This window comes from Paroedura picta, chromosome 8 (genome assembly GCF_049243985.1).
Source record: "Paroedura picta isolate Pp20150507F chromosome 8, Ppicta_v3.0, whole genome shotgun sequence".
In the NCBI taxonomy this organism is placed as follows: domain Eukaryota; kingdom Metazoa; phylum Chordata; class Lepidosauria; order Squamata; family Gekkonidae; genus Paroedura; species Paroedura picta.
In genome coordinates this window covers 9,639,551-9,663,685 of record NC_135376.1, presented here as the reverse complement: position 1 = coordinate 9,663,685, position 24,135 = coordinate 9,639,551, and the positions used below count along the sequence as shown (strand labels likewise).

The 24,135-nt window shown below is 48.0% G+C and overlaps 2 protein-coding genes across 3 annotated transcripts; one reads left to right on the top strand and one right to left on the bottom strand.

The window, feature by feature from the left end:
• Nucleotides 1-1,053: 1,053 nt before the first annotated feature.
• LOC143842956 (MKI67 FHA domain-interacting nucleolar phosphoprotein-like) lies at nucleotides 1,054-7,238 on the bottom strand. Its single transcript, XM_077348328.1, has 6 exons — nucleotides 7,040-7,238; nucleotides 5,577-5,705; nucleotides 4,837-4,945; nucleotides 3,707-3,918; nucleotides 2,767-2,841; nucleotides 1,054-1,526 (listed from the first exon to the last, which is right to left on the bottom strand). Exons 1-6 carry the CDS (start codon nucleotides 7,154-7,156, stop codon nucleotides 1,344-1,346), a joined length of 825 nt encoding a protein of 274 aa, XP_077204443.1. The 5' UTR covers nucleotides 7,157-7,238; the 3' UTR covers nucleotides 1,054-1,343.
• A 1,280-nt stretch (nucleotides 7,239-8,518) lies between these two features.
• On the top strand, nucleotides 8,519-22,334 carry ACTL6A (actin like 6A). 2 transcript variants are annotated; one of them, XR_013233400.1, is made up of 15 exons: nucleotides 8,519-8,675; nucleotides 10,212-10,288; nucleotides 10,862-11,036; nucleotides 11,532-11,632; nucleotides 12,549-12,646; nucleotides 14,042-14,136; nucleotides 15,586-15,692; nucleotides 17,068-17,157; nucleotides 17,441-17,502; nucleotides 17,615-17,729; nucleotides 18,668-18,748; nucleotides 19,357-19,452; nucleotides 19,801-19,887; nucleotides 21,649-22,046; nucleotides 22,193-22,334. XR_013233400.1 is itself a non-coding variant. In XM_077348323.1 (14 exons), exons 1-14 carry the CDS (start codon nucleotides 8,651-8,653, stop codon nucleotides 21,727-21,729), a joined length of 1,290 nt encoding a protein of 429 aa, XP_077204438.1. In that variant the 5' UTR covers nucleotides 8,519-8,650; the 3' UTR covers nucleotides 21,730-22,047. The 2 variants fall into 2 exon arrangements, 1 of the variants encoding a protein (XP_077204438.1); XM_077348323.1 differs by lacking the exon at nucleotides 22,193-22,334 and having other exon boundaries at nucleotides 21,649-22,047.
• The last annotated feature ends 1,801 nt before the right edge of the window (nucleotides 22,335-24,135 follow it).

Genomic DNA, 24,135 nt, shown 5'->3' with positions numbered 1-24,135 from the left:
TAATAAATGGAATAATAATACAATGTTGGCTTTTGTTTCTTCTTGATTAAAAGGGGTGGTTGTCCCAAAATATATATACCACCCCTCCATTCAACCAGGAAGGTTATTCCCCTGGCAACAGAGGAAGTGTCCGGTAGCAGAAGGTTAGTGTCAGCACTATCTCCTTAGCTGCAAAGGTTTAAGAAGTGTATGTTCCTGCTGTTAGATTCCCTCAGTTATTAGTGAACGACAAAACTTTGGAAGGAATAAGTCAGTTTCTCCAGCAACATTGAACCTCTGAACGAATCTGGGAAAGTAGCAGGTTCCAGAACAAAATGGGTTCCACAGGCAGTGGAGACCAATCACAAACGTCAGGAGGCTCCAAGCTAACACCCCCCTCCCATGACAGATACAGCTGTTTGCAAAGAGGCTCTGCCTGAAGATACTAAGGAAATTCCCATGGGCTCCTTGGAGGCACCTCCCACACCTATGAAGAAAACTGGGACCAGTGCTTTGCTTCGGGGATGACAAGGTTGCCAACTCTGGTATCGCTGTATTCCACAATGGGCAGCTGAGCGATGCATGCCACCATGGCCGGGGCTTATGGGTACAGCTGAATAGAAGCAGGATGGTTCACAAACCAAGTCAAGACACGCAGCCAGGCCGTCACGCCTTCCTGCCTCCAGTGTGCTCCACTGCTGACTGTTCCCCAGCACACTCAGAAGCAAAACTAGTCTAAAGTACAGGGAGTTGTCACTAGGGATGCCAGACTCTCCACTCCTGAAATGGAGTAACATCAAAAATCAAAGCAATGCTCCTAGGTGAAGTGACATAGGCACATTAAGGGCGTCACTCTGGGCTTGGGGCAAAACTTTATGGTAGAATTAGCTTCTACCATAGAGTTTTTGCCCCAAAACCAGAGCATCGCCCCCTTACAAGGGCACATCACTGACATGCTGGGTGTTCCTCCCTGTTCCTAGTAAGCGTACCCTACCGGCTGTTTGGAGGGACCTGGCAACCATAGCTGTATCCCATTTAATGCTTGGCGGCACAGGAGCCAAGAAGCAATTAGCATTCTAGGAATCATCATACCATTTATTGCTTTTCATTCGAAATTTATTTTGAATTCCAGACTTATCTGTTCACAACATTGGCCCCCGCCCCAATTTCCCCACTGTCCGTAGACACCTGCTGCACCATTTCAGATATTGGTCTTTAACATCGGGTGAAAAATCTCAAGGAGGCAGCACATTTCCCTGGAACAGAATCGGTCTCATAGCAGCAGCAACTAAAAAGGTTGCTACTTAGGTAAAGGTTATTGGATCTTCCATCATTTACTCAGGGTCCTTGGGGTAAAGGAATGCTTATGTTTTACATTTTTGTTGCTCGAGAGCTGCACTTTTTTTCTGTAGCTTGGCTGTTTTCGCTTTTCGTGTAGCTTTCGTACTCATAGGTGGCAGCCTCAAAACGATTTCTTTCTCATCCACATCTTCTGGTTGATCTTTCCGGCGTTCAAGAACCGTTGGCGTACATGCTGGGGTAGGAAGCTGGACAAGAGAAAGGTGTCACCAATTATCAATTAATTCATTAATTATATTATATTTATATACCTCCCTCCCCAAAGGCACAGGGTGGTTTACATAGAACGTAGAAACTATACAAGAAATTATGAAGGGACACTTAGTGTTTACCACTGTGCTGTTCCATGAGTGTGTGGATACAAACAGCCAAAAACAGTTTAATAAGAAAAATACTATGAATTGAATGGTTAAAGCTGACAGTCGCTCTGTTATCTCAAAGTGGATTTCTTTAACTGTGTGGAAGCAGGAAACCATCCAAAGAGATAACAAGGCTCTTCAATGACAGGATTGCTAAAAGAAGACAGGGAGACACTGAATGGATTCTTTGCTTGTTTTTAGTGAAGAAACCTGCAGAACAGTTAACTACAATGGAGCTGATCCAGTAAAAGTTGTTGGGCAGTGGATACAGAAGAGAGAAGCACTATCTTCACTCAAAGGACATTTAATTCATGGAATTCGCCGTCACATACTGTATTGATGGTCACAAGCCTGAACCAATTTGTGGAGGACTGGTCCATCAAGGTTGACTAAATGGGAGTCCCTCCACACCCTTGTTGCACCAAGTGAAACACAATGCTATACAGGAAGGACCACTGGTCTGATCTCGCACTATTGTGGTATGGGCCACAGGTTTGACTACCCTGATATCTGCAATACTGCCTAGCTCACTGCAATAATGTTCTTGCAAGTCTTTGGCATGAGTTAGTGAAGGGCAGTATTTATTAGTTATCCCACAATTGAATCAAATACCAGAACAAGCTCTGCATCCTATGACCAACAGATTCCGGTAAAGAGCATAGTGAGAAATAGAAGATAACAGCAAGGACAGGTGTAGAAAAGAGCCAGAGTCCAGTAGCACCTTGAAGACCAACAAAATTTATGAGAGTCTATGAGCTTTCATGAGTCACTCCTTACTTCTTCAGTTACAGTTAGGTGGCGAGTTGTTATTGGTAAGTTTGCATGCCCTAACAGCAGCAGCTGATCTATGGACACATGTATCTTGTGGCTTTCACATGCAGGAAGGTCAGCTTAAGGGCTTCCTTTCAAACAGGACATTTCCAGTTACAATAACATGTGTTCCGATATGCTTAAAGGCTAGCACATTAAAAAGTGGGTACATGGAAGTAATGCGGGATACTCCACAAATCAGAACCTCATAAATATCATTTGTTTCCAGGACTCTTTGGGTAAAGCAACGTAAACTTACCTCATTGCTCTCAGATATATCCATGCTGGTGTCTGAGTTTGAGGCCATCTTTTTCTTTAGAGGTAGTTGAGCTGCCTAGAAAGAGGAACCCCATCGTCAGTTTTTGGTACCCAATTACTTACTGAGAACAAAAACAAAGAGTCTCTTCTAACTTTTTAGAGCTTGATGCAAAATGGTTAATGTTCTGAAAGAACATCTGAAGATGGGCACATCCCATAGAATTATATGCCACTTGTGAATACAGCCTGCACTTGAATGCCAGAATGGTGTAGTACAGGGGTAGTCAACCTGTGGTCCTCCAGATGTCCATGGACTACAATTCCCATGAGACCCTGACAGCAAACGCTAGCAGGGGCTCATGGGAATTGTGGTCCATGGACATCAGGAGGACCACAGGTTGACTACCCCTGGTGTAGTGGCTAAGAGTCGCAGACACTAATCTATAGAATTGAGTGAAGCCAGCTGGATGACCTTGGACCAGTCATAGTTCTCTCAGTCCCACCTGCCACACGAGGTTGTTGGGAGAGGAAGGGCAGGTGATTATTAAGCAGCTCTGAGACTCTTAAGATAAAAGCAAGGTATAAAAACCTTCTTCACGATGTCAGCAAAGCAAAATTAAAATGTAGAGCCAGGATTTCTCTTAGTAAGCTGTAAAGGGCTATAAAGCTCAAATAAGTCCAATTGAGGTACTACAATAGCTTGAAGCCACTTATATTTCTCATGTTTTTGTAGGTATGTATCTAAGGCAGCCCACAGAAGTTATTGGATTGTTGTCTACACCTACACTGTTTTATTGATTTAGAACATTTCTTATCAGTCTCCCCGGACAGTCTGCTCAAATAAGCATCTCTGGCCCAATTTAGAAAAGCAGAGTTACCTTAAATTAGTAGCCCATTTTCCAACCTTTACTAAAACTTTCGGGAAAGGGATGTTCACTTACAAATCCGGGAAAATCGTAATCTATCCCTTTCTCAGCCAATTTTCTCCGCAACTTTCTTTCTTTCTTCAGCAAACGCTGTGTCATCTTTGCTTTCTGTTTGATTGATCGCTCCCGATTGTAGCATTTTACTGCTGGACGCGACGGCTTACGGAATTTTCGTTCACAACCTTTGAAGAGGCTTTCATGCACTTTTTCGGGTGGCATAAATTCGCCTGTAATACAGCAAGCACATCAGAGTTGTTGTTTCGGTGCAAAGCTGAACAGTCACAGTAGGAAGGGACTGCATTTTACTCAAGCAGTCTACTACAGATTATATGATAAAGAGCATCCTTCTGCTAGACTAATCTGTATTTCAGATAAAAAGCAATTTTATATATCATGAAGAATTTTTATAACAAGGATGACGCTGCTTATTACTCTATATATGACCCCCCTCCATTTCGTCTGCCATTGTCTGCCATGCCACAAGCAAGTTCTCATACTCAAAAACTACGTTCCACCATCCTCAGGCATCACACAGTTGCATCAGCTAACGCTGCATGCTTGTACATAAGACAAATGGCTCCTTCTACTCCTTCTAAGAGGCAACCAGACACAGGCTGCTGTCAGTTCTCCTCCCTCTGCATCAGACAACACGATCTTAGAGCAATTCAGCCTAACGGGATTTAATTTTTAAATTCATATGAAACCCACCTTTCTCCCTAATGGGGACCCAAAACAGGTCACGTCGTTCTCCTCTCCTCCATCTTACCCTCACAACAACCCTGTCAGGTAGGTTGGGAAGACAGAGCAGGACTGGTCTGTCAGCCAGTAAACTTCCAAGGTCAGCCAGTGAACTACCATGGCATAAGCAGGGATGGACTCTTGTCTCCCAAATAGTGACCTTGCACTCTTAACTACAAGACCATACTGGCTCTCAATGCATCTCACACATGACTGAAACTTAAAAAAAAATTCACCTTAGCACAAGACACAGCTATCACAAGCAAAGGGAGGGGAAGGAATTCCCAGATGCTTTCCCACTGGAAGCAATACACCAACACAACACAAGTGATTTAAAAATGATGGCTGTCAGTACTTGACACTTTCAAAACTGTTTTTTTAGCCATTGCGGCTTTTCACATACTCACACTTCAAGAGTCGCTCACAAAAAAGGTAGTTGTTCATGGTGTCAGCCACTATCTTAGCAACTTCGTCGCAGTCAAATTCCACAAATCCATAGCCTTTGCTGTTTCCAGTCTGTTAAAGACAAAGACAATGAAACGGAAAAATACGTCGGTCCACCCTTTTTGGTTGAAGGATCATAAAGCAAGAAAGCACTCTGGAGTTATAATAGGATTCTGAATAAACTGCGCATCACCTCCATAATGTTCCCTGGACTATGAGGAAAGATAAGTGCCATTCCAAGATGCTTCATGTGTGCTGTCCCTGCCTCATGTCAGGAAGATGGGTGCCCCATTAGAAACCTATTCATATACAGCAGGGGTAGTCAAACTGCGGCCCTCCAGATGTCCATGGACTACAATTCCCATGAGCTCCCTGCCAGCGAATGCTGGCAGGGGGGCTCATGGGAATTGTAGTTCATGGACATCTGGAGGGCCGCAGTTTGACTACCCCTGATATACAGCCTTAGGGAGTCATCTGTACATCCCAAGGGTACTATAAGTGACTGGAATATCTGGAGCAATCTACTGCAAAGATTGACAGGACACAGACAGAAAGGATGGAATACGACTGAACCCCTTAAAGAAACATTAGCACCAAAACGATCAGCAGGGGAAAGAGCTTGGAACAGTAGCATAGAAAAGCAAGCGTATTATGAACTATTCAAAGGCAATTAGGGCAACCAAAGCCTAACATTTAGTATTACCTTTTTACTTCTTGAAAGCCGAAGCCGCGTGACCGTCCCAAACTGTTCAAAATATTCCTTGAGCTGCGGTTCATAAAGGCCCCGAGGAATATGGCCTAAGTAGATGACGCCGGGTGTCAGCTGCTCGTTCTGTAACACAAAAGGAGGAAAACACAAACAGTTAAGTCTTCCCAAATGTTAATTGGCAATTTCAAGGGTGCTGCACACCTCTGGGGATCTTGCCATGCGAAATGGCTGAATGGACTTCAGGACCTCAGTCAGAAAAGAGCGAATCTACAGTACTTGCTTCCTACTGTTAATTAAATCAAAAACGCTGTTGTTGTTTTTTAAAGATTCTCATACCCTTCCTCTTCCCTCATGGAAATCACTAGGAAAGTATATAAAAATTGCCATCTCCATTAAAACCCTACTTATGAATTTAGATACTTCTTTGCCACTATAATATGGTGACCAGATTGTCTCACTTTTGGACGGACATCTGGGGGGGGGGCACCTGGCAAATTGTACTTATGTTGAAACTAAACATGTATACATTACAATATTATTTTTGCATTCTATGCAGTCTATGAAACTTTCTGTTGCTCCATATTTGTAATCAAGAATTCCCCCCCCCCGGTCAATGGTGTCCCGCTTTACCAATGTTAAAATCTGCTCACCTTACACTATAAGTTACCTCAATTGTTTTCAAACATTGTGGAAGTGCATGGGAGCTGTGTTCTTGGAGCTGTGTCAGCCAGCAGCTGTGACCACACCTATTTACTTATCACATTCATATACCACCCTCCCTGAAGCCTCAGAGCTTGTAGACTGCAGCGATGGAGACGAGGCTAATCATCTCTCCCATCACCCTCCCAGAAGCACTTAGCTCGACTTTTTGATTCTGCATCAGCAAATGGGTGTTAGGCTGTCGGAGCACTTTCCCTATGGGGAAAGGATGAAGAATCTGTGACTTTCTATCTCAGAACAGCGGTAGTCAACCTGTAGTCCTCCAGGATAGATTCAAATGAGTAGCCGTGCTGGTCTGAAGTAGCCCAATACTATCAGAGTCCAGTAGCACCTTTAAGACCCACAAAATTTAATCAAGGCGTGAGCTTTCGAGTGCAAGCACCCTTCGTCAGACGTATAAGAAGATCATAGTCTGACGAAGGGTGCTTGCACTCAAAAGCTCACGCCTTGATTAAATCTTTGCTGGTCTTAAAGGTGCTACTGGACTCTGATTTTATTGTGGTCCTCCAGATGCCCATGGACTACAATTCCCATGAGCCCCTGCCAGCGGCTGCTGGCAGGGGCTCATGGGGATTGTAGTCCATGGGCATCTGGAGGGCCGCAGTTTGACTACCCCTGGTCGACATGGTTTAGAACGCGATGACGCAGCCTGCCTAGCGACCCTCTGGCGGTTGCCAAGGAAACAGGGGCCCGGCAGTTAGCAGCAGCCCCTTTCCAGGCCTTGCCCCCGTCCTCACCTTCTTGCCTGCTGTCTTCCTCACGCGCTGCACCTTGGCCTGGAACTCCTGCTGCCGCTCCGGGTCCAAAGACAGAAGAGGCGCTGGGGTAGAGGCAACCTCGGCCGTCGACGCCATCGTGCTGCCTGAAGACTACCGAGGCCGTGTGCGGGCACGCATGCGCAAACCATCCATGCTGTTCGCTACCCGGAAGTATTTAGTTAACTTCCGCTTTGCCCTAGGGAGGGAATCAACGCAGAAGCGACGGGACAACTGCGCCTCCTGATGGTGAGATGAGGGGAAAGCAAGCTTCATGTCCATCGGGATCTTGAAGACCAAGGTTTATGAAGAAGCGTGCATAACCAGTAAAAATGTCAGTTGGTCTTTAAGGTGCCCCTGGACTCGAATTTTATATAATATAATTATAAATAAATATTTCTTTGTAACACTGACTGCGGCAGGCGTGAAGCCTTTTCAGTGTTCCCAAATCTCTGCATCCCAATATTCATTGGTTTTAGCCTCATTCAATGATGGGCCAGGAGGTCAGAGTGGGGTTTTTCCTCTTTGTCTGGCATTCTGACCACAAGGCATACTGCACGAAGTTTAAGCCCAGTGGTACATTTTGGGCACAAACTTTGGAGCGCATCTGAAGAAGTGTGCAGGTATGCAGGCAAGTTCCTTACATGTGCTCAAGGCTTAGCACAGCAGAAGTAAAACTTGCACACGAATGCTTATACACAGAATAAAACTTTGTGGGTCTTAAAGGTGCCACTGGACTCAACTCCTTCAGGCCAACGTGGCTATCCACCTGAACCCGCAATACAGGAGCATCTCTCCGCACAAGTCGATAAGAAACCTCTCTCGTATTTAGGCCTTAGAATCATATAATTGGAAGGGACCTCCTGGGTCATCTAGTCCAACCCCCTGCACTATGCAGGACATTCACTACCGCTCATCCACCGTAACCTGCCACCCCCTTAAGCTTTTAGTAATCATTTTTAGCTTGTTAATCTTATAGTAAGCATTTGGCTTATTAAGCTTATAGTAAGCTTTACAGATTCCTCATCAAGAGGAATTATGGCTGAACTGCAGACACGCGTGAAAGGTTGGTCAACCAGCTAAGGGCTCACATCATTCCAGACAAGCCGCTTTGCAAGTCAGTAGAGGCAAAATGAAAACAGGAATCCAAGTATTCCTTTTCTTAAGCCATGCTGCAAAACCCAGTCTGTGCGCCTGCGTAGTTACACGGGAGGAAGCCGCCCTGCCCTCAGCACACTGGCTATCGAACCCGCCGAGATCGCCCCGCCCTCCCAGAGGCCACGCCCCCTCCGTGCAGACTGCAACCTAACATGCTTCCCTCTTCGCCGCCCATCGACGGGGTCAGGAGGAGATGCCGAAAACCCAAGCGGCGTGGAGGGGCAGCCTGACCCCGCCTTGCCCTCTTGCGATTGGCTCTTTCTTTCGCTCTCGGCCCTGATAGGCGGCTCTGGCCAGCAGCGTCTTCCCCTATTGGCTAGCGAAGGGAGCGCGCCAATAGCAGCGTAGGGTGAGCGAACGAACGGTCCGGCCGGGCGCGGGGAGCTTTTGTTGGGCCGGCGAAGGAGGCGGGGAAGCGGCGCGGCGAAGCTGGCCATGAGCGGCGGCGTGTACGGAGGAGGTGAGGGCGGCTCCGGCGCCTTCAAGGCAGGGGCGAGGGAAGAGCCTCCCCGCCAAGGAGCAGCGGCCTGGCTCCCCCCCGGGTCTCCCTCGCCCTCAGCGGGGACCCGGAGCCGCTCGCAGCCTTCCGTTTTATTCTCACAACAGCCCTGCGGGGTAGGCCAGGTCGGGGAGTGTGACCAGTCCAAGGTCACCAGTTAGGGATGCCAATCACCAGGCGGGACCTGGGCTTCCCCCGGAGTTACAGCTCATTTCCAGAACAAATAGAGCAGCGGTAGTCAAACTGCGGCCCTCCAGATGTCCATGGACTACAATTCCCAGGAGCCCCTGCCAGCAAATGCTGGCAGGGGCTCCTAGGAATTGTAGTCCATGGACATCTGGAGGGCCGCAGTTTGACTACCCCTGAAATAGAGTGTCATATTTAAGCCCAGCTAAGTTTTCTTCAGGGTATGAGCTTCTCTGTGCAGTTTCCTGGATTTAACGCATGATATCTGAGGAAGTGTGCATGCACAGCACAGATTATACCTTGAATAAACTTGGCTGGGCATAAAGGTGGCATCAGACTCTCAATTTGTTCTGTTCCTTCAGACCACCACAGCAACCCGCTTGAATTGCAGTTCATTTCCGGGCCATGCAGAACCGTTCCCCCGGGGAATGTGGGTGATTGGGATATGTAGGGATGCCAGCCTCTGGGTGAACCTGGGGATCCCCTGGAACTGCTGCTCATCTCCAGGCCACAGATGTGTGCAGATGCTGGCCCTGACTCCTGGTATTAGTTGGCCCTGTGCACAGTTTCCCAGCTGGCCGGGCAGGCCGGTGCTGGACTTAGGTTTCATAGCCTGGGTATGCTTGCTTATAATTTTATTTGTATACACTCTCTCTCCAGTGACAGGTTCGGGGCAGTTTCTAACAGTGGTGCACATTTAAAACCATAAACCTCTAAAAATATGGTAGGCTGGTTGGTGGGAGGCAGGAGTGGCAGATTAAGCCCGGTGAGATGTAATGACAGGCCAATTTGCGTTGGATCTGCACTGAGGGGCTTGAAACCAGGCCATCCTGGTAGCATCAAAAGTGCTGTTCATATAGCTCTCTGGGTCTTCCCTTTTTTTGGAAATTTACACATCCATAGCCATTTTTGTAGGTTATGTAGAAATGTATGTGGACTAGCAGCATGTTTACAGCCCACTTCTGCATGTGGTGATTTTAATTGCTTGTTTTCATATGACAAGGTTGCAAGCTGGTGTTGCTGGGAGAGGCGGGGTATAAATGGAGAAATAAAAATAAAATTAAAAATGTGATTTGGGAGTGAGGTCCTCTGAACTCTATTGTCCCTGTAGTAGAACTGCAGCATGTCTACTTCTGTCATGTTGGTCTGTCTTCCATTCCCCCTCCCCCACCCAAACCTTTTGATTCTGCAGCGGTGTTGAGGATCGCAAAGCTTTTTCCCATCAACAGAGACTTTGTCTCATGCGGCTTTTAAAATTTGTTTTGAAGCAGTGGTCACTGAAAGATTAAAATTTTTCTCCTGCATGCGTAGATGAAGTCGGCGCTCTGGTGTTTGATATTGGCTCCTATACTGTGCGGGCTGGCTATGCTGGGGAGGACTGTCCAAAGGTAAGAATGAGTCCAGAGATATTGCATTAAGAAGATTTTCTGCTCAGAAAGCTCCTTGAAACACTCATATGCCAGGAAGAGCTCTGGAAACCCTCTATTAAGACTTCCTGGAGAAATGTTTCAAATTTATGTTTACCCCCTCCCCCCCATGTTTTTCCCATGTTCCAGGAGTGGAGACAACTGGCCACAAATGTGGCATGTTGATTTATACTGCCCAGCTTGTTATGGCAATTGAAGCTCTCCCACCATACTCCTGGATTCCCAAGCAGGGGGCATGGTTCAGGGGATATATGCAGGAACTGTATTGCTTTGGCCAGTTCCGGCAAAGTATTGTTCGGGTTTATTTGCTTAATAAACTTGATTTTATCAAGACAAAGATTCGTGAATTGGGCAATCTGCAGAAACCTCACAGTGGCTCACATCTTGAATAAAATGTTGTTGGTCTTACAATGTACCCCTGGGCTCACGCTTTGTTCCTTGTCAGGATGCCATTCTCTGCCACTGGGGACGTAGATGCTGCTGACTTTGATACACCTTGACTTTGTGTGTCTCTTTTTGCGTTTGCCACTCCAGGTTGATTTCCCCACCGCCATTGGTGTGGTCCTGGACCGGGATGATGGGAGCTCCATGATGGAGATCGACGGTGACAAAAACAAGCAAGGGGGGCCAACGTACTACATAGACACAAACGCGTTGCGGGTGCCGAGAGAGAACATGGAGGCCACGTTGCCTTTGAAGAACGGGATGAGTACGGGCCCTTTTCTCCCCTCTTCTGTTTGCTGATCCTGATTGTTAATGTTTGAACGAGCAGAAAGAGTAACCCCGGTTATGCCTGACAGCATGGAGTTCTGTTTGTGAGAATGCTTTTCGGCCTGGAGGGGAGAAAGGATTTTGTTCAAACGATGCCTGTATGAACCAGGCTATTTTGAAATGTGAAATTGTGGAGATACCCATTTATGACATTTAAGGTATACTGGCCAGTGATTTATTTATTTATTGTAGGATTATGGGATTTATAGACCGCTGCTCCCAGGAATCTGGTTCGTGGCTGTTCACACCCTATTGGATGTGGCATGGACCACGTCGTCTGCTGCTGCTCTTTTGGCTTGCCTCTGTCCTCTTCCTCCCCCACCCCCACTGCATGTATTTTGGGTTTGCGGCTGTGCTTCAGGCTGCAGGCATCCTGGAACTGAAGTTACATTTGTGGCCCAAGAAGCTCCAGTGTCCCTTCCTGTCGTTGCAGTTGAAGACTGGGATAGCTTCCAAGCCATTCTGGATCACACCTACAAGATGCATATTAAATCCGAGGCGTCTTTGCATCCCGTCCTCATGTCTGAAGCACCTGTGAGTAAAAGAAAAAGAGTGTGTTGCTTTGAAATGGGCCAGCTGAGTTTGATGCGGAGGCACCTGGTAGTGCCAGAGTGGTGGAATGGAAAGCTCTGTAAAACACAGAGCAAGGGTGCTGATCCTGATGATGACATGGCAGTCATGGCATGGTTTGATTTTATGAAGGCACTTGCCATTGTGGTGTAGTGGTTAAGAGTGGGGGCCTCTGATCTGGAGAACCGGGCTTGTGTCCCCATTCCTGCACATGTAGCCAGCTGAGTGACCTTGGGCTAGTCACGGTTCTCTTAGAGCTGTTCTCAAAGAGCAGTTCCACTAGAGCTTACTCAGCCCCACCTACCTGTCAGGGTGTCTGTTGTGGAGAGTGAAAGGGAAAGGTGTAAGCTGCTTTGGGACTCTTTCGGGTGTTAAGAAATAGCTGCTCTTTTTAAGAGAGCCATTGTGGTATCATGGGACTAGAATGTGGGAGACCCAAGTTCAGATTCCCATTCTGTCATGGGAGAACAGTGACCTTGGGCCAATCACAGCCTGATCTACCTCACAGGGCTGTTGAGAGGTTAAAGCAGAAAAGGGGCTAATAATACGTTTTTGTGCATACAGCACAATAAAGTTGTTTGACAAATGAAGGGACTCATAATTGGTGTTGCTGGTCTTCTGTTGTGAAACTGTGGTCCGGGCAGGGAAAGACAGAGCATTTATGCTCATTTCCAGTTTGTCAACCACAACTCGCTGGGAGCCCGAGTTACACTTCCCAGGTCCAAGAAGGGGACACACCTGAACAGTCCCCAGTCTTTCCTTCTGGAGGCAGCCCAGATCTCCGTGTCTTGGCCGTTTCTGGCTCTTTCTTCTTTTGCACGTGGCTCTGCCTGGGCTACTGGTGAGAACTGGATGATCTGTTTTGTTTTTGTACTCGCAGTGGAATACCAGAGCCAAGCGTGAGAAGCTGACGGAATTGATGTTTGAACATTACAACATCCCTGCGTTCTTCTTGTGCAAAACGGCGGTCCTCACAGCGTATCCCGGAAGTGCTGGGCGAGAGGGTGGAGTCACAAAGCTTCCGCTTTTCCCTGCCCCAACGTGGGTTGTTATGACTGTTTAATCCAGGGTCCATCACAGACCAGGGTGGTGGGCTGTATGGATTGTGACCCTACCCAAACTTTCGCAGGTAGAGGGAAACTTTCTCCGTGTTGTCTCCCTTTTTTCACAGCCTGGCAGCTGGACTAGACGTGGTTCTTGTGCTGTCTTCTAGGGCAGGGGTAATCAACCTGTGGTCCTGCAGATGTCCATGGACTACAATTCCCATCAGCCCCTGCCAGCCCCTGCCCCTGGGAATTGTAGTCCATGGACATCTGGAGGACCACAGGTTGACTACCCCTGTTCTAGGGCATCCCTACATAGGGCACTTAGGTTGTTGTTGCAAAGTCACAACCAATTTATGGCCAATCCCGTAAGGATTTTCCAAGGCAAGAGGCATTCAGAGGTGGTTTGCCATCGTGTCTCTGGACTTCCTTGGGATCTCCCATCCAAATGCTAACCAGGGCTGGCCCAGCTTAGCTTCCAAGAGCTGATGAGATCAAGCTATTCTGGGCCATCCAGGGCAGGGTACATTGCAGTTGTCTGATTCCATTTACCCGTGTTAAGTTTCTTGCTCTGTTTTGTGAAGACAGAAGAGTCATCCTGCCAGCCTGTGCTCATAGAACAGGATTCCAGTCCAGTCACATTTTAAAGACCAAGGTACAGGCATTCAAGAGTCAGAAATCCCTTGGTCAGATACCAAGCCTGAATATTGCTCAGTGTCATATACCGTGGTAAATAAAATAGGCAAACCCAGAGTTATGGCGAAAAACTCAGTAGTTTATTCCGGAAGTGAACCAACAGCAACATGGGAGTCCTGCAATGCTTGAGACAAAAGCAATAGGGATCAAAAGGCAAGAAAGAAATAGCCAAAACATCTGAAGGGGTGATAGAGGGCCATCTGGCCCGGAGCATGAGAACGGAACAGCGGGGGGGAGAGGACTACTCCGTGGAAAGTCCTGGGACTCTTGTCAAGCAGTCCACAGCAGGAGCCAGTGGCTACCTGAAATGCAACACAGCTTCCCGCCCCAAACTATCCTCACAGAATAACAGCTGATCCAGGAACAGGATCCAGGACTAAAGCATTAAACAGTTAGGCACATTTGCTCCAAAGCTCGGTGGAGCTCCCGAGGCAACGGGACAGCAGCCCTGGCTAGGTGCATGTTTGGGAGCGTTCTCCCCGAATGGCTCCAAGTGACTTTCCGAAGGGAAAAAATCAGTCGCCCCTCCCCGAAGTAAAAAAAGTGGATTTTTTTTTTAAAAGCCCAAATTAACCATAATACAATTTTTAGACGTGCCCAAATTCCCATTGTGTTCCTTGACCTTCGGAACTAGCTTTGCGAATGGCAGATCGACCGGCTTGATCTTGGACAGTGGGGCGACGCACACCACCGCCATCCCCGTGCACGATGGATACGTGCTCCAGCAAGGTGAGGCTTTTCTGCCACACGGTCTATGGCAGGGGTAGTCAAACTGCGGCCCCCCAGATGTCCATGGACTACAATTCCCATGAGCCTCATGGGAATTGTAGTCCATGGACATCTGGGGGGCCGCAGTTTGACTACCCCTGGTCTATGGGGATGAACAGGACGAGCCAAAGATGGCATTCCATAGCTCTGTGTTAGTGTAGCACTGGGAATATTCCATCACTGTGAAACGTTGGGGCAAAAGAATCAAACTCTGGTCACTTCAGGATCGTTGTTGGGTTGTCCAGGAAGGGAATAATTCTCTGAGATGCTAGCAGCAGTCTAGGAAAGCTGAGCAGACGCGTTATTTAGGAAATTATCCTCTTTTGGGGGCAGTTTTCTGCACTGATTTTCTGCTTCAGTTTTATTAAAGGGTTAATAAAATGCAAGTGTTTTTTAAAAGGTGCTTTCAAAGAGGATAGGCTGTGAATGGCTAGATTCAAGTCCAGCAGCACCTTTGAGGCCAGGAAGAGTCTAAAGAGTGTGAGCTTTTGAGAGTCAGAGCTCCCGTTGCCAAACGGAGAGTTTTGAGAGTCAACGCTCCCTTCCTCTTGTCTCTGAGGAAGGGAGCGTTGACTCTCAAAAGCTCACGCTCTGAAACTCTCGAAGGTGCTGCTGGACTGTGATCTAGGTGTTCCACTGCAGACCGAAGCAGCTACCCTCTGGTTTATTAATGTGTGCTGGTTGCTGTATGCAAAATGGAACTTCCATGTTCAGGTGCAGTCTACCATGAATCGTTAGGCACTCAAGACAAATGCCAAGGCAGGCTGTTATGTTTCTGATCTGAGCTTTTCCAGAGACTTTAGGATGCTTTGCTTTAGGATGTTTTGGGCTGATCCTGCGTTGAGCAGGGGGTTGGACTAGATGGCCTGTATGGCCCCTTCCAACTCTATGATTCTATGATTCTATGGCCTGTATGGCCCCTTCCAACTCTATGATTCTATGATTCTATGACTTCTGCCTCTTCTAGATTGGGGAAGGAGCGCTGGAGTAACTAGGCCTTGATTTTGTTCAACAGGGCTAGTTTGATTGCCCTTCATTGCGTCACTGTTGCCAGTATGGTGGCCTTCTAGAATTGTAATTAAGGGCTGGCAAATCTTTTCAGCTGGCATGAAATATGAAGGTGTCACACCTTTACATTAAGTCTCTTGGAATTTGAGTGTTTGGCTCTGGCTAAGACTGGTGCGTTTGCCCTGGGGAGTTGCAGAGCCCCTGATGAGTACAGGGGTGCCAGCTTGGCTGACGATTAAGGGGGTTGGGCAAGGGCAGCCAGAGGACAGGGTGGACAGGGCTTAGCGGCCATGTCTGAGGAATGGGCCAGGTGACCCCCGACCTGTAAATCGTGTGCACAGGGCCTAATCCTGGGAGGTTTTGTATCTCACCGCAAGCCTCACTCGCCCCCTGTCCTTGCAGGCATTGTGAAATCACCCTTGGCTGGAGACTTCATCACGATGCAGTGCCGGGAACTCTTTCAGGAAATGAACGTAGAGATAATCCCCCCGTACATGATCGCCTCAAAGGTAAGAGAACGCGCGGGACGGATGTGCCCAAGGCTGTGCAACTCAGGAGAGGCAGTGCGTCTGTGTGTGTGACAGCTGCTTGGTCACTTTTCCCCACCTCCGGTCCTGGTGGTACTCTCAGAAACATTTGGGCATGGGACCTTTTTCTTTACGTTGGGGTCGAGGGGAAGCTTGCCCTGTCCACTGTCCACATGCTCCCTTCTCCCACGTTGACTCTCACACAAGGGCATCTGTGAATGAGCCGCTTAATAGAGGCAGTTGGTGTCCCTCGATGTCTACATGGTGAATTGGATCTAAACCTTTCTATTCTCTGAATGGTGGAGCCTTCCGCTTGCATGATGGGTGGGATGGGGACTCTTCCGCAGATGTGATGCTTCCGGGGCTGGTGGAAGGTTCCTTTTGGTCAGGGGAAGCCAGCACTGTGAGCGCAACGGGACCGTGGGGCCCAAGCCAGTACTTCTCGATGCCAGCTGACCACATGCTGGGCTGAGAAAAAGGCCAGTGAGGAACATGAGTGAGTGAACCAGCTTTTCAGTGGCAGACACTCAACATTTCCCCAAGACTTTGAGAGTTGCAGTCTACCTCTCATCTCGGGTGGCAGATTCCTCCAGTTCCAGGTTCTGTTGCCCACCACCACTCCAAGCAGCAGCCAGGTGGGCAGCAACATCAGCCCCACAGGCACGTCATGTCCAGAGAAAACCCCTGAAATTGACACATGGCAGCTCTAGGACTTGCTGAAACTGCGATTTTACCATAGAATTTCCAACAATTCTTAGAGTTACCTTCTGAGTTTTTCTAGAACTAACATAGAAGAAGAAGAAAAGTTGGTTCTTATATGCTGCTTTTTTCTCCATGAAGGAGGCTCAAAGCGGCTTACAGTCACCTCCCCTTTCTTCTCCCCACAACAGACACCCTGCAAGGTGGGTGAGGCTGAGAGAGCCCTGATATTACTGAAGAAGAAGAAGAGTTGGTTCTTAGATGCCGTTTTTCTCTCCCTGAAGGAGTCTCAAAGTGGCTTATGTTTGCCTTCCCTTTCCTCTCCCCACAACAGACACCCTGTGAGGGAGGGGAGGCTGAGAGAGCCCTGATATTATTGAAGAAGAAGAGTTGGTTCTTATATGCCGCTTTTCTCTACTTGAAGGAGGCTCAAAGTGGCTTACAATCCCCTTCCCTTTCCTCTCCTAGAATTGTAACATAGGGGTGCAGGTGGCTTTATGTCCACCCCCTCCCTCCCTTGTCCCTACTCCCCATCCTCCCACCCTGTGGCAGTACAGAATGAACTGCAGGGCTCAGTACAAAGTGGCTAGAAATATGTGATTTATTTATTTATTCTTGGACTGCGAGAACTGTGGAATGACCAGGATTTCTCTTGCAGGAGGCCGTTCGTGAGGGTTCTCCAGCAAACTGGAAGAGGAAAGAGAAACTGCCTCAGGTCACAAGGTCTTGGCACAACTACATGTGCAATGTGAGTGGAACGAAACAAACCTGGCAAGGTCAAGCTAGCTGTGATGTTGGCCTGTTGAATCAAAAAGTTCTCTAGGCTAAACAAAGGCTGTCATTCCGTAGGATTTCTCTGTACTGCTTACTTTATAGCTTCATTTCAGGTGCTTGTCCTAGTCCAGGATCTTTCCCGGAACAGAGCAAAAGATTCTTGTGTGTAGACTATGTTCCATTACTCAGAAGCAGCTCCCATGGAAGAAACTCCATCTCTAAATCCTTTGCGTGTGGTTTTTTTCCCTTCCCCACAGTGCGTCATTCAGGACTTTCAAGCCTCTGTCCTGCAAGTGTCCGATTCGACCTACGACGAACAGTACGTAGCAGAGACGTTTATTGTAAACTTCGGGATATCTAACAAGGGATTAATGGATTTTAAGGAGGAGGGAGAGATTTGCTTCCTAAGTCGGGGCGGTTTCTGTCTCCAGGGTGGCCGCTCAGATGCCGACGGTGCATTACGAGTTCCCCAACGGCTACAACTGTGACTTTGGGGCGGAGCGCCTAAAGATTCCCGAAGGCCTGTTCGACCCCTCCAACGTAAAGGTAAAATGCCCAAGCAAGATGGGGAGAGAAGGATCCCTTTGGGCACACGCATGGGTGCAGCGGCCTTGGGGAAGCGAGGAGGAACTGGGGACAGAAGCCTTGCTGTCTTCACCGGCTGGTGGGTCAGAAAGGACAGAGGGACGGCTTTGGCGTTTCAGATGCGACTCCCTCTCCTTTGACACCGTGCTGCATGACGGTCTAAGAGGCATGCTGCTAACAAAGAGATTATGTAGAGGTTAAGTTTAATCTAGTTGCAACAAAAGCTTTTAAGTTTTGGAAGTAGTTATATGAATTCAATGAGCCTCTTGTGGCACAGAGTGGTAAGGCAGCCGTCTGAAAGCTTTGCCCATAAGGCTGGGAGTTCAATCCCAGCAGCCGGCTCAAGGTTGACTCAGCCTTCCATCCTTCCGAGGTCGGTAAAATGAGTACCCAGCTTGCTGGGGGGTAAACGGTAATGACTGGGGAAGGCACTGGCAAACCACCCCGTATTGAGTCTGCCATGAAAGCACTGGAGGGTGTCACCCCAAGGGTCAGACATGACTCGGTGCTTGCACAGGGGATACCTTTACCTTTACCTTATATGAATTCAATTGCTAAGAAATTAATATGTAATTATAATGGAACAAATACAATTTTCTTTTTTAAAAAAAGAGAGAGATTAAAGTGGAAGCGTGGGTGTAAATAACATGTTTAACATCAGAGCCTTGGGTTTAGTTTACTTTTAGAAGTGAACGGAAGAGCAGTTGGTCAAACAGACCCCCCCCCAGAGGCCTGCAAGGTTCCCCCCCCCCTTGAGTTCCTTGTACACCCCTCTGTCTGCCAGCCTGGCTGTACTATTACAAAGGGGTGTTCTCTCATGGTGTTGTTGTAACAAGTCTGCTTCTTTTGCAGCAGTGGTACAAATTCTTTGATTTTTCTCCCCCCCCCTCCCTGCCCAGGGTTTATCTGGTAACACAATGCTCGGGGTCAGCCACGTGGTCACCACCAGTGTTGGAATGTGCGACATAGACATCCGGCCAGTAAGTATCAGTTTGGCACCGTGGGTTGACAGAACGTAGTTCTCCATCAGCAGAGGAAAGCATCCTTCGGTGGGTTGTGGCACCACCTTGTTCCATGGGCTGGGCATATGTAAATCCCACCCCTCTAAACTTCCACTGTCAGCAGAAAATGGACCTGTCTGGATTATCCTGTGTGTGTGAGTATTGTTGTTAGGTGGGAAGTCGTGTCTGACCCATTGCGACCCCATGGACAATGATCCTCCAGGCCTTCCTGTCCTCCACCATTCCCCAGAGTCCATTTAAGTTCACACCCACTGCTTCAGTGACTCCATCCAGCCACCTCATTCTCTGTCGTCCCCTTCTTCTTTTGCCCTCAGTCGCTCCCAGCATTAGGCTCTTCTCCAGGGAGTCCTTCCTTCTCATGAGGTGGCCAAAGTATTTGAGTTTCGTGTGTGTGTGTGTGTGTATAATGTATGTATATATGTATATGTATATATATGTGTGTGTGTGTATGTTTATGTATGTATCTTTGTCAACCGATTGTAGTTGTAATTTCAGCTGTGGGTGTCCTTTCCTTTCCCTCCAAGTACAGGACCTGTCAGTCAGAGTTGTGGCTCTTCTCTTTGCAGGGCCTCTATGGTAGTGTGATTGTAGCAGGAGGCAACACACTATTACAGAGCTTTACAGACCGGCTGAACAGGGAACTCTCTCAGAAAACCCCTCCAGTAAGTCTGTGGCTTGGTCGCGATGCTTCCCTTCTACTTTGTGGAGGCCGATCCTTACTGTTCGATTCACGGTTGGGCTGAACTGTTCCCCAGACACACACGGGAGGGGGAGGGGGGATTGCACATCTCTCCTGCATCTTTCCTGTCAACAGCATCCATCGTCTGATTTGCTAGGAGCAACCTGCAAGTTTAATATGTAAAGCCGGATCCTTCAGGTCCGTTGAATATCCCAGCCCATCGATTGCATTGACTCGCTCGGCAAAATCCGCCGTGAGAGCCAAGCGAGAAAGGCAGATAAACAAGGCCACTCCCTCCCCCTCCATTGGCAAGCCTCTCTCCTCTTTCTAGAGCATGCGGCTGAAGTTGATAGCCAACAACACGACCGTGGAGCGGCGGTTTAGTTCCTGGATCGGCGGCTCCATTCTGGCTTCACTGGTGAGTAAAACGGAGGGGCTTGGTTGAGGAGAGGCCAGGGGCCCCCGAAGTCATGTGGGCAGCTTGAGGAAGCGGAAGTGAGACCTGGGCCTAGTCTGCACACATGAGATAATGCACTTTCAATGCACTTTAGAAGTAGATTTTCCTGTTCCGCCCTGGAAAATCCAGCTGCAAAAGCACATTGAAAGTGCATTATCCTATGTGCACAGACTAGGCCCTGGTGGGGTTTAGGGAAGTTCAGCGAAGGGTGGAAGCATCCACAGGGAGCAGTGCAGGACTGTAGGGCAGCACCCCCATTACTAAAGGCTGGATGATGACTCTTTCCTTGAGGAGCTAAAATAAAGGCCCAGTATAGAATCATAGAATCATAGAGTTGGAAGGGGCCATTCAGGCCATCCAACCCCCTGCTCAACGCAGGATCGGCCCAAAGCATCCTAAAGCATCCAAGAAAAGTGTGTATCCAACCTTTGCTTGAAGACTGCCAGTGAGGGGGAGCTCACCACCTCCTTAGGCAGCCTGTTCCACTGCTGAACTACTCTGACTGTGAAACGGCTACTTGTTGAGCTTTCATTTTTAGTCACCATTTCTGTAGTCGTCATAAGAGAAGCCATGTTGGGTCAGACCAGTGGCCCATCCAGGCCAGCACTCTGTGTCGCACAGTGGCCAAACCCCAGTGCCATCAGGAGGTCCACCAGTGGGCTCAGAACGCTGGCAGACCTCCCACTGTTGTCCCACGAGCACCCAGACTACAGACCTTCACTGCCCCAGAGTGTTCTGTCTATACCTTGTGGCTCATAGCCACTGGTGCACTTCTGCTCCTTGTGGTTATCCAATTCCACTCTCGAACCTGTCTACATTGTAGACCTTGTAACCCACCAGCTTCCCGGGAGTGGTGGGAAATAAATACAAATATACAAATAATAATAATACGCTTGGAGCTGCCGCCACTACTTCCTGCAGCAGTGAATTCCACTGGTTAATTATTCTTTGGGTGAAGAAGTGCATCCTTTTATCTGTTCTAAGCCTACTGCTCATTCATTTCATTGAGTGCCCACGTATGCATCATGGGATATACTGGGACTAGGGACCAGTCTGCACACAATAGATAATGCACTTTCAATGCACTTTAGAAGTAGATTATCCTGTTCTGCACAGGAAAATCCAGCTGCCAAAGCACATTGAAAGTGCATTATCCTATGTGTGCAGACTAGGCCTAGTCTATTAAGTATAGTCAAGAGATCAGAACAGGCTGTGGGCAAAACCCATTCAGGATGGAGTGATAATGGAAAGAAGGCTAAATGAGGAATCCAGTTAATGTTAGCATAAGTTGGTCCTGCCGAATCCTTACTTTATGCATTCCTTTCCCCCCCCCCCCCAGTCCCCTCGAGCAATGTGGGGTGCTACTGGACTTGGAAATTTGGAAGGAGCACATACCCTTCTCTATTTAGCCTCCCCACCCTTGTGTCAGTTGTTAAGTTGTAAACTCTCTGGGGACAGATCCCACCTCTGCATCCCATGCATGGATAGCTCTCTGGGAAATAACAGCAGGCTAGAAATCCCTTCTCTGCCTTGAAAGGCAGTCACTCCCAGCCCACCATGGCTCTCGGGGACGGTGCTGGGATCAAATGCACTGTGAGGCAGAGGCCCATGGGAGAGCCTTGTATGTTGTCACCCCGATCTCTTCAGGAGGAGGGTGGGGTGCAAGTCGACAGGTCATCAGTTGGCATTCTGCCCCATAGCGATTGGGATTGTTTCTTGCAGGGTACTTTCCAGCAGATGTGGATCTCCAAGCAAGAATATGAAGAAGGGGGGAAGCAGTGCGTGGAGAGGAAATGCCCATAAACTTCACACACACACACAAGCCCGGCTGCCTTCCCCATATTCCTAATATTTGATAGCTTTAGTATGCTCAGGAACTGAAATCTGGTATTCTTTTGTAGGGGGAAAAAATATTATTATTTTTGGGTGCATTGTTCTCCAATCTCCACCATCTGGCATTAATTTGAAAGGCCAAACCTTGGTCCCTCGTGGCAAGAGGATACTCGCACCCCCTCTCTTAAGGCAATAACTCTTGACTACAAACCTTTTTAAAATAGTTTTTTTTTTTTTGTATAAATATCTATTTTCTGCAAAATCTCTTTTCCTGGATACCGACTAAGGCAGGGGTAGTCAAACTGCGGCCCTCCAGATGTCCATGGACTACAATTCCCAGGAGCCCCCTGCCAGCATTTGCTGGCAGGGGGCTCCTGGGAATTGTAGTCCATGGACATCTGGAGGGCCGCGGTTTGACTACCCCTGGACTAAGGTATAAAAAACTGTGGGTATAATTTCTTGCTGATGCCTTTCCATGAAATTTCTACGAAATGCATTTACTTTTTGCAGACTAGTCTTCCTTGTGACGTTGGCCTTAATAAAAGTCCTCTAGTTTGTCTTAGAGGCTCCAGTGACCATCTCTCTGTTTCTTACTACGGCTGTCAGAGGTAGCATTTCTTGCTGTGCCCCTAAAAGCCAGCGGTGGCCAAACTGTGGTTCTCCAGATGTCTGTGGACTACAATTACTGTGAGCTCCTGCCAGTTCTGCAGACCACCTCTGCTATGGAGCCAGGTTCAGTGTGATGGGCACAGCCACAAAATGGCTGCCATAATAGGCATGGCAGCTTTACCTTCAAGCACACCATGATGATCCTTGTGTTGCAGTGGCAGCTTGCAAAAGCTAATGTTTCCTTAAAAATCTGCACAGTCAATCAGCTCTCCAGGTGCCAGTCAGAAGTCCTGCTGGGCAAAAGATCCACCTAGTCCCACCCACTTTCTAAAAACACTTTGTGGGTACCATGGCACCTGTGATTCCACTGAAACTCACGCCAGCTCCAAGGTAAGGAGCTCTAGTCAGGGCAGCTCTCCCACAAATCCATCAGAGGATCCCCTCCAATATTGAGATCTCTAACATCAAGATCATTGTTAGATCTATTGTATTGGTGCCACCCTCTTTTGAATATTATTCTCCCCACCAGGCTAAATCTGGGGGGAAGTCAGGTAACTAAGATCAGAATTGTGACCACCGCCGCTTATATGTTATATGTAACTTTTGTTGATGTTAATTGGGGTTTTTATGGGGATTTTATTGTGTTTTAACTATTTTTGTTGTAAACTGCCCTGAGACCTATTTGGAGAAGGGCGGTCTAAAAATTAAATAATAATAATAATAATAGTCCTCCAGTGTGGAACGGCACAGAAGACTGAACATGAAAACAGCGTTGCATTTCCTGCAACTCTTGTTCATTGAGGTGTTTTCTGTGCAGGCACACATTCCCTCCCTCCTACTATTCCATGAGTCATGGAATTTGGGTACATTCATGGTGTTCATGGCAGCTCAGGAGGACTGAGGGAAAGGGGGAGCTCCTCCCTGCAGAGCACATGACCATTAGGAAGGAGAACGGCCTCTAATGAGACGGGCATGTGTTACAAGTAGAAAGACAGTCCCAGAAAGCTGAAACAACCACTGGTCTATCAACATCAACGTAGTCTATTCAGACAGGTAGAGATCTGTAATATCACCTACAACCTGCTTTTCAGCTAGCAATGCCAGGGATTGAACGTGGGACCTTCTTTATGCTCTGCCACTGAGCCCCAATCCATTCCCAGATGAATATGCTAGTTTGTCATTCATTCATCATATTAAGAATCTGGAGGCGTGGATCCTCTTGGAGTATGTGTTGGAAGACTCTTGACCTCCCCCCCCCCCCGAGACCCCTCAAACATTGAAGTGGGAAAATGCAAGAGACTCATGGCCCTGGACCCGATAGTTGAAGAGGGGCAAAATTGCTTTCCTTTTTGATCTGCAAAAATTTGACATGATTCCAGCATCAGTTATCTTGTGATCTTGGGACTGGGGAAGATAGATGTGAGGTATAACTGCATCTCCTGCCTTCCACAGAGCCAGCATGGTGTAGTGCTTAAGAGCAGCGGCTTCTAATCTGGCAAGCTGGGTTTGATTCCCTGCTCTCCGACACGCAACCAGCTGGGAGACCTTGGGCTAGTCACTGTCCTGTTAGACCTGTTCTCACAGAGCAGTCCTGTCAGAGCTCTCTCAGCCCCACCTACCTCACAGGCTGTCAGTTCCGGGGAGAGGAAGAGACAGTGATTGTAAGCCGCTTTGAGACTCCTTCGGGCAGTGAAAAGTGGGGTGTAAAAACCAACTCCTTTTTCACGGAACCCAACCTAGGTTTTAGACTAGGCACTGCCTAGGAGA

Coding starts and splice junctions, on each gene's coding strand:
- LOC143842956 (XM_077348328.1), bottom strand. CDS start 7,156: ATGGCGTCGACGGCCGAGGTTGCCTCTACCCCAGCGCCTCTTCTGTCT. Junction 4,946..5,576: donor GGCTTTCAAGAAGTAAAAAG/GTAATACTAAAT, acceptor TGTCTTTAACAG/ACTGGAAACAGCAAAGGCTA. Junction 2,842..3,706: donor ATTACGATTTTCCCGGATTT/GTAAGTGAACAT, acceptor TCCTCTTTCTAG/GCAGCTCAACTACCTCTAAA.
- ACTL6A (XM_077348323.1), top strand. CDS start 8,651: ATGAGCGGCGGCGTGTACGGAGGAG. Junction 11,037..11,531: donor GCCTTTGAAGAACGGGATGA/GTACGGGCCCTT, acceptor CTGTCGTTGCAG/TTGAAGACTGGGATAGCTTC. Junction 14,137..15,585: donor TGGATACGTGCTCCAGCAAG/GTGAGGCTTTTC, acceptor CTGTCCTTGCAG/GCATTGTGAAATCACCCTTG.